This window comes from Strigops habroptila, chromosome 1, assembly GCF_004027225.2.
Source record: "Strigops habroptila isolate Jane chromosome 1, bStrHab1.2.pri, whole genome shotgun sequence".
Taxonomy (NCBI): Eukaryota; Metazoa; Chordata; class Aves; order Psittaciformes; family Psittacidae; genus Strigops; species Strigops habroptila.
Window position 1 is genome coordinate 148,882,225 of NC_044277.2, and position 9,562 is coordinate 148,891,786.

Below are 9,562 nucleotides of genomic sequence, written 5' to 3' on the forward strand. Positions count from 1 at the left end.
TCGCGTTCATTGCTCCCCGGGCTCTTCTTCCCGGCTCGCTCCACTATTCGCCAATCAGCGCGCTCGCTGTGTCCTCGCGCAGGAAGCGGGAGCAGCGCCTGCGCCTGGCGACGGGAGCGGAGGGGTCGGCTCCAACATGGCGGAGCGCGGGTACAGCTTCTCCCTCACCACGTTCAGGTACGCGGAGGGACAGGGCTGCGGGCCCCGGCTCTCGGCGGGCGGGCTGGAGGGGGAGGGGGGACGGCGCGCAGCCTGCGCGGAGCGGCGCTCCGGCGGCGGGGCAGGACGGAGTGGGGACTTTGCAGAGTCATCGGGTCCGCGGAGCCGGGCCTGAGAGAGCTGCGAGCGGCGGTGGCTGGACCCCGGCGGGCGTGGGGAGGGCGGCGGGTTTCGGGCGGCGTTGTCTTCGCCTGAGCGGGTGCGGAGCTGCTGTGAGCCGAGCGGCTGCAGGCGCAGCGCAGAGAGAGGCGGGCGCTGAGGTGGGAGCCCCGCGTCCCACCCGAGCTGTGCCGCTGACTTGGGGCCCAAGCGTCGGTGCTGTGGGTCGGAGTGACCGTGGGGTCAGCCTGAGTTCTGTCTAGTCGCTGGCAGTGCCTTAGGGGAGTGCGCGGTGGGACAGCTTAGCGCGCCTGGGGTCCCCACGCACACGCTTTGGGCTGGGTAATTGTAGTTGTGTAATTCGGAGCTAATCGGAGGTGCGGGGTGGTAGCAGAGGTGCGGTATCGTGAGGGCTTGCTTCAGCTTCAGAACAAGCTTTGCAGATGTGGGAATGAAGGAAGCCCTTGGGTGAGTTTTGAACAGTCCTTTCCTGCTGCACGCTGCAGGCAGTGCTCTCTTTGCACTTTGCCTTGTGCACAGACTAGATGTGGGATGGTTGCAGGCACGGAATGAGTATGCAATTGGAGTGGTACCTATTAAAGTGTTGCTCTAATACATACACTTAAGACTAATTAAGAAAAAGGGAAATTATTCCTCCTTTTTTTAATGAAGCTATTAAGTTATGCAGTTATATTATACATATGAAAAAGAAAACTGAATGCAGGAATCTTTGTGCTGCTTTTGGTGAAGTGCCCCCTTAATCGCAGGGGAGAGTAATGCTGTGTAATTGCAAAGCAGGTTACTAAGGGCTTGTTGCAGTTAAGCAAATGAAACAGTTCACAATCTAAAATGAGGAAAAGAATCTTCTTAATGTGTGGATGCAGCCAACCATGCCTGCTTTACCTGAGTGAAAAGTGAATTCTTTAGTAGCTATTGGAAATAGTTTCTTAAGGGAGTTTAAAAACTTATTGTACTGTACAGAAGTTCCTTGTGCTGGGAGTTATATATTTTAGTTTGTGCTTACTTTTAAAATATTTTGCTGATATTCTGTGTATTTTAATTGCTGGCATAGGAAACTATTGTTCTGGTTTGTTAGCATTTTGTAGTGGAGAAGCTGGAGTTATTACTTTGTTACCTTTATACGCTGTTTACTCAGTGTTTAACTGCCTCCACTGATTCTTGCTTTGGTTTTATTTGTAACTCCTAAGTCAGATAATTTTCTATTGTATTCCTGAATCTATTAAACCAGCAGTGTCTGAAATACAGCCCAGAGAACAGATCCCCCTTGCAGAATCACTTGCCCAGTGGGACTGGCTCTGTGCTGCCCTTTTCCCTGGGGATGGAGAGTGTCAGCCTGACACATGCAGCTGTGTTCTGACGAGTCTGCATCCATTACCTGAAAGACATGGATCATTAAAATGCAGGAATACCTGCGGATGGAATGGGAGCTGTTTCTGTCTCGTGCTATTGACCTGATGTGTGCTTGTCAGTCAAAAAGAGTGGCAGTGTTTTGCTTGTACCTTTCAGCAGCGAACATCAGGGTCTTGAACTTTAACAGACCAGACATGTAATGCCACTTCAGTAGAAATTCATGACACTGTCTGAAGATTGGAAAACTTGTTTTAAATGATATAAAGTTGGAGAATAGACTTGTCCTCCTTCAACCTGCATCCCAGTCACTGCTCCCTATCCAAGACATTTCACAAATCAAGACTGTCGTAGGAAAGATTTGAGCACACCGAAATTCTGTTAGGCTTACTTTTGTATTTTCCTTTGTAGTCCTTCTGGAAAGCTTGTTCAGATTGAATATGCTTTGGCTGCAGTGGCTGCAGGAGCTCCATCGGTTGGGATTAAAGGTACGTTCAGGAAATAACTAATTAATTCACTTAATTCTTCAGTGACGAATTAAGGATTTGTGAGTGCTACTTGAAAAAAATCAAGTACTTTGGCCTGTGTACTGGGCCTTTTTCATCTCGTGTTCTATTACATATTTTGGTTTTCTTTCCAGAGATTTTCACATGTTTTAGTGGGTTTAATATTTCCTATGTCTTTTTCTGCAACTCAGTTATTTTTTCTAAAGAAGGAAGGGAGCACAGAGCTCCATGCTAGGAGAAGAAGGTTGCTTGGGTGATTGTGGAGACACTCAGCTGGTAGAAGCAGACATCTCTTTCTTTGAGTGTCTCTTAATTAAGCAAGCTGTGTGTCCAGATATATTTAAATATCACAAAGTTATCTGAACTGCTCAATTATTAATGTGCTTCAGAATCTTTAGAATGGGATTATGGGAGCTGTAAGAGTATTTCAAATGAGAAACGATGTGCTGGGTGGATTCATCAGAGTGCCTTTGTTTAACATGACTGTAAACTTGAAGGGGTTTTAAAAAAGGGAGGACCAAAACTCTTTACAATCCAATCATCTTGTTCAGTGTTTTGACTGCTTTCCATAATTTCACTTTAATGTTAAAAAACCCAAAATCTTGCTCCTTTCCAGCTGCAAATGGAGTGGTGTTGGCAACTGAGAAGAAGCAGAAATCCATCCTTTATGATGAAAGGAGTGTCCACAAAGTAGAACCAATTACCAAACATATAGGTTTAGTGTACAGCGGTATGGGTCCAGATTACAGGTATGAAAACCTTTGTTTGGTTACCATTTAGATGCAATTTCTTGCAAGAAATGAAAGAAATGGAAACAGCAATTAGCTGTTTCTTTCTAAGTGTATGGCATAATATTGTATTGCAGTGTATCTGAAATTCACTTTAAGTTTTTCTTAATATATTCAGTACCTTGTCAAATAACCCTCTATTTAAAGAATGAGTAGGGAATGAACAGCAGTGTACTTCAACCTTAGTTTAAGTATTTCAGAGATTACTCAGCTTGTAAAGATAACGCATCACAGTCTGTGTTTTCTTACGCTAGTGTTATGCCAAGTGTATAAAACTCCTTATCAGAGTATTTATTAGGAGTTTTCAGTTCTAGCTGTAATAACTAGTTGGAATTTCTTTGACGTAGTAATTTTGTCTTGGATTTTAGAGTACTCGTGCACAGAGCTCGGAAGCTGGCCCAGCAATACTACTTGGTGTATCATGAGCCCATCCCAACAGCTCAGCTAGTACAGAGAATTGCTTCTGTGATGCAGGAATACACACAATCTGGGTATGTTTTATTTCTGAAGTTGCTTAGAAAGGTTTTGTTTAAGGAATAAACAACATTGTGGCTGCCCCATCCCTGGCAATGTTCAAGGCCAGGTTGGACACAGGGGCCTGGAGCAACCTGCTCTAGTGGAAGGTGTCCCTGCCCGTGGCAGGGGTTGGAACTGGATGAGCTCTAAGGTCCCTTCCAATCCAAAACGTTCTATGATAATAACAACTACCTGGTGATGCAATTTTCTGTGTGTCAAAAAGGCAGATAGTTTTTCAGTGGAGAATGTCCACAGAAAGTAGGCCAGTGGGAGGAGCACTAACTGGCAGTGGGTGAGATGGGCTCTTCTTGCAAACAAACATGTCAGACAAGGCAGCATTCTTTTGGTTTTGTACTGTTGCTTGACTGATCACAGGTCTGGGCTGGTGGGAAGCGTTTCAGGGAAGGTTAACACATCCCAAATAATTCAGTCACCTTTGTTTTTCACTGAGTAAATTCTGTATATCAACTGTGGGTTTGTTTATTTTTTAGTGGTGTTCGTCCATTTGGTGTATCACTGCTAATATGTGGCTGGAATGAAGGGCGGCCCTATTTATTTCAGTCAGATCCATCTGTAAGTAGCTTATATTTGTAAATCCTACTGCTTTTATAAAACATTTAAAACTTTATGTGTGCTGTGATGAGAAGAAGAATGCAGAGCTAGAACAAACAATCCCTTAATAGAGGTCAGAATGAGCCATTTCAGTGGGTGCTTGGAGCAAGCCTGGATAATGCTGTGCCTACATGTTCCTGTACTGCTTGAGCAGCTGTGTTTGAGGGAGATAACCTTTCCATGCATTCCCACCTAGTTGGTAGTGCCAGCAAAAGTAGCATTCTGCAGCAGGTACCAGTAAAAAACAAAAAAGGAAATAATTGACTGCTTATGCTCCCCAAATAGTTGTTCCCTGAACTGGATTGAAATTACACCAGAATCTGTCGTATCATGGAATGTAATGAGTGTGCTTTAGTATTTAATGACAGTGGTTAATTTAAGTGAGTTTATTTGCTGTGTTTGCACTGCACTGCTGAAAAACTGCCCTTTGCACGTGTGAGTTGTAAAGCTTTACATCAAACTAAAACGTGGTCGCTGTAGTGATCATTGATGAGCTTCAGAAATTTGAATTACTGCCTGATGCTCAAATGTAAAAAGCAAAGTGCAGCTGACTTGTGTGAGGCAGCTTGATTGAGGCCTAGAACTGCTGAGGGTCTTCGTGCCAGAGGAGAGAATGATGATGGCTAAATAACCTGTTAGTAGCTGAGATAAATCAGATGGCTGGTTTCCAACAAGTTATTTACTTCACTTAAACTTAAAAAATATATGGAGTGAACCTCAGGAAAGATGTGAGTGTATTCGGTGTCAAAGGCAAACATACTGTTTAAGGAATCCCAAATAATAACTGTGCTAACGACTTACTAAATTCATCTTTCAAAGTAATGGGAGGATAAAAATTAAGTGGGGCCCTATACAAATATTTTGTGCATTTTCCCAGCATATGGTTCCATACTGACTTAGTCTGAATGGGCTCCAGAAGAGTCTCCTATATACTCAGAACATCCATTATGCTTATGATGACTTCGGTACTTTTTACCAAGTACTTGAATACATAATGTCTGGCTAAGGTACACAAAACAATTAAACAGATTGTTGCTTTTACAGGGAGCTTACTTTGCATGGAAAGCAACAGCAATGGGAAAAAATTACGTCAACGGGAAAACATTCCTCGAGAAAAGGTAATTATACATGTAAGGTAAAAAAGGTAAAAAGTACATGTATCGTGTACTTGATGCGTGTCTGAGAGGATGCTGTCTGGTTTGTTCAGGTGCCATGTGAAACATAGATGAAGATAGATAAAAAAATCACACTTCTAGATTATTAGAGGCAAGTTTTAATACTTAGGATATGCTTCCAATTTATTTGTTTACACATGCAAAGGAAATTTGCTTTATTTAAACTCCAACTTCTGTGTTTATGGGGAATTATTTCAGTGTAATAAATGTTATATTGAACATATTTGCAGAAATATGGTTCTATACAGAGTCAGTAATAAAAGTAGTGAATTGTTTTTACAAGTAATAACTTTGGCTATTAATACCACAGTGCTTACAAATAATATTTGTATTAGAAACAAGAAGATTTTAGCAGCATTTAGGTTTTTAGAGACTCCAGGATAATTAGGACTTGGAAAGATCTTTGTCCCATGCTGAAATACGTGAACTTCTGCTTGCAGATACAATGAAGATTTGGAGCTTGAAGATGCCATTCATACAGCTATCTTAACACTAAAGGTCAGCAAAATATTTAAGAAATGAGTTTCTTGCTGTTACGGCATCATTGGTGTGATTCACTGAACTGTATTTTCTTCAATAGGAGAGCTTTGAAGGGCAGATGACAGAAGACAACATCGAAGTTGGCATCTGTAATGAAGCCGGTTTTAGGAGGCTCACTCCAACTGAGGTTAAGGACTACCTGGCTGCAATAGCCTAGTAGGAACCGAGCCAGACTGTGTGATTCACACAAAGGTCTTTTTAATTTTGGCTACTTAAATGTTTTTGTTTGCAGTTTTTGCATACTTATTTCTACATGGTTCGTCTGAGAGATTTTTTAAATATCATGGGTGCAAATGCAACAGTCCTAATGTTGTAATACATGGAATCTTATTACAGGTAATTCTTTCCCTTGATACATGGAATCTTTGTACACAAAACACTGTACAAAATGTAAAGTTATAATGACAGCTCAAAAAAGGCTAAAGAATAAAATTTGAAGGCCACTGTTTTGGGGGAAGGTGTCTGCGTGTCTTTTTAATCATAGCTTTTTATCTGCATAAAGCTGAGATTTCAGTATCTTTACTGTTAAGGAAAAAGAATTTTCCACATACAGCCACAATGAACTCCTGTTAGACCTTCTTTTAAAGAGTTTAAATCTTGAGTGGACAGGGTAATTTTTTCACTTTGTTGTTTAATATTAAGTTACATCCAGAAATGGTTTTATCTGGTGTAAGAGATCATGTACTTTCACAAATAGCCAGAACAGTCTTCCATTTCAGGTGTAAACTGTGATCTACCTGAGCATCTCTGCTTTTGACTCTCTTGGTCTTTGTGTCTCAAGAACTTGTTTTCTATTACTTGGGTTGTAGCCCTAGAAACTGCACTTTTTCAACCCTGAAATATTTTTAGAAACAATAGAAGTAATAACTCTTACTGAAAGCTAAATGCATTTATCACCATCGATAACAATCAACAAGAGTTGCAAAGCAAAGTGAGAATATGTAATGTAATTACTTTATCCCTTGAATTCTGCTAAAATGTTTTCCAACTTGCAAGATAACTCTAAAGGTGCAGTAATGAAAAGATCACTTAATTTATGCATCACAACTTTTTCAGGTGCAGAACTAGATGCTTGAATATAATTGTGTTGGGTGTATGTATCAATGCATTTTTTACGTGTGTAGAGTCTTTCACGTTATAGAAACACAAAACTTACTGCAGAAGAAACAGGATAAAATATATGTACTTTTTCCAGCAGAAATCATTTGGTCTGCAGTCATTTAAGTTACTCTGTGCAGATTTCATTTGGTTTTAAGCAGTCTGATTGTTAAAATGTCAATAATGAACTGGGAGCAATAGCTTGTATGTGTAAGGCTAAGCGTATATGGGAGCAGTCCAACAGGATACGTCTTAGCCAGCCATAACTGATGAAGAAAGTACAAAGTATGAGTTAGTCTGCAGAAAGTAGTGTGTAGCTAACTGATTTGTTCTTTCCAATGTCTGTTGTCTGATGTTTTATGTTATCATTAGGTAAATAAGAATTTCTGAAGCATGCCATAACTGAAGTTCTATTTCCTAATATCAGAAATAAAAGCTGTGTCCAAACGGTTCCTTAAGACTTACTCCAGATCACTTCTTGAGTATTTCACTCTGAAAACAAATCCATGCTCTGAGTCTTCTTGTAGAGAAAATGAACAACTAGGAACCAAAACTGGAGACTTAATATTGCTACATCTTCAATTTGGAATATTTATATACACTCATTTTTTTAATGCTATATAAATATTATAAGGTGGTTTCTATATAAAAACATGCAGGTAGGTACTTCAGAAAATGGTTTAGCATGAACTGCAGTACCTTAGTTGCCTCCTCTACTAGATTAGCAAAGAATGTCCTATGAAGGATAGTTGAAACCAAAGCAAGTTTCAAATAAATCATGCTGTCGTACTCCCAAAATGGTAACAGTGGGACAAACAAAAAAATATTTCAAGGTTTGAGGAATGGGGATAATAATTGAACAATTTCCGTGTGTAGAATTTTACTAATTTTAGATGGTGAAGGGAAGAGGAAATCCCAGTATCATCCCTCTTTTCGTGTGGTTTAATAATTTAAAGGTAGTAACTGTTCTGTGCAGTGTGAAAACCATTGTGCTCTGAGCAAGCCAAGCACTCTCCTTCAGATGCCTGACAGTTGGTGTAGATGTTGAGAGGGTTTTTGCCCACTTCTCCCTACCCTGTTAGGAGGACAGACACCCATTACCACACAGAGTAGTTTACTGAAGTGTGTATTTCAGAAGTGTTGCTGGTTTTACTTCAGGTTGTTACGGACCAACGTTGCAAATGGTGGCAGCGTGAAGTTAGTACGTTTGATGTACTCTGAATGTCCTCTTGTACCAGGTTACCTCAGTCAGTGCTTTTTAGGAATGTAAATGGCTTGAATTGGTAAAACAAGGTATGATTTGGTTATTATTAAATGGTAGCACGTTTTTCTTTTGAGAGCAAGTAGAAGAGTGCCTTGGGAAAGATGAGAACGCTATGACTGGGCTTTTGTAGCACCATGTGTTAGTACTTGTCATAAAAAGAGACTAAAAAGCTTCAAAACACTGATCGGTTGTAACTTTCCTTGGAGAGTACTTTCCCCTGAGAGTACTCTCCTCAGGCTGTCTCTGAGCTATGATCTCAGAACCCCTGTTGTCATTTCTGTGGTAGTATTTGTTTTGTGCTCCTTGTTTTGTATGAAATGGGACAGGTAGGTCTTGCATGGTCTGTTGTCAGTGGATTTCATTTTGATGAGCCACCGAACTGGTAGCTGAGCAACTGGTTTTACACCATTAAGAACTGAGTCCCAAAGCTCCCTGATAATACTTAAACCCTACAGAGAATTACAGTTTGTGGGACTTGATGTAATTTGAAAAGAATATGCATAATATATTGAATTCAGGCTTTATTTAGAGTAATAGATAATTTTTAGTGGTAGGTGGACAGACCTTGGTATTTTGCTGTTCTGTTGGGGAAGGTGGTGTGATTTGGATTGTGGATTTTCCTTTTCTAACTGCTTAATCCTACACTGAAGGAAATCACTGCCATACTGTCTAGAATAGTAATTAATTTTTATCTAGTATCTAAAGGGAACCTTTAAACTGCAGGGAACTAATTTATGTCTTTTTCCATTCAAAATCCTTGGAATTTAAGGGAATAGTAATTTTAATTCGGAAAAAGTATTTCTCAAATAACCAAATCATTTCAGGGGGTGAGAGATAAAAGTGCAGTGGAGTAGCAAATTATATGGGGGTTGGCTTTGGTTATATTTTCTTTAAAAACAATTCTGAATGAAGTGGGGTCAAGGGGGAATAAAGTGGACAAACACTGTTCGTGTGTGAGATGACAAATTACAGGCTTGGTCGTTTTAAGCTAACCATGAAGTATGCTTCTGCTTCATTTATCTTGTTCCTAATGCAGTCCTCTGAAAGAAGAAAAAGAGTGGTCACTTAAAGTAGGTAATGTTCTTGATTTGCATGTTCTGGGAGATGATCAGCTCCAAGGAACTTGGGGTAGTGAATTTCCTTCAGCTTAATTTAACTATTAGGATCGGGATCTGATCATCACCATTTCATGACGTGATGAACCTACTTTAAGTAGGTTTCAGCGTGATAGACGATAAGGTGCAGTGAGCTGTTCACAACTTGTTTTGGCTTAGTATTGCTTTGCAGATCTTGTGAAATTTAGACAAGGAGAAACCATTACTCACTGTAGGAGCAGTGATCGGTAGGTGGAGAGAAGGCAAATCTCATGCTATTTCG

At 40.5% G+C, this 9,562-nt stretch overlaps 1 protein-coding gene across 1 annotated transcript; it reads left to right on the plus strand.

The window, feature by feature from the left end:
- The first annotated feature begins 64 nt into the window (after positions 1–64).
- PSMA2 (proteasome 20S subunit alpha 2) lies at positions 65–7,494 on the plus strand. The gene is made up of 8 exons (XM_030476166.2): positions 65–177; positions 2,098–2,174; positions 2,809–2,941; positions 3,349–3,471; positions 3,988–4,069; positions 5,153–5,226; positions 5,724–5,781; positions 5,864–7,494. Exons 1-8 carry the CDS (start codon positions 137–139, stop codon positions 5,978–5,980), a joined length of 705 nt encoding a protein of 234 aa, XP_030332026.1. The 5' UTR covers positions 65–136; the 3' UTR covers positions 5,981–7,494.
- The last annotated feature ends 2,068 nt before the right edge of the window (positions 7,495–9,562 follow it).

Bases quoted from the DNA above. Each gene is read 5' to 3' on its own strand.
- PSMA2 (XM_030476166.2), top strand. From the start codon at position 137: ATGGCGGAGCGCGGGTACAGCTTCTCCCTCACCACGTTCAG. The intron at 2,942-3,348 runs GTATGAAAACCT...CTTGGATTTTAG, and splicing joins GGTATGGGTCCAGATTACAG to AGTACTCGTGCACAGAGCTC. The intron at 4,070-5,152 runs GTAAGTAGCTTA...TTGCTTTTACAG, and splicing joins TATTTCAGTCAGATCCATCT to GGAGCTTACTTTGCATGGAA.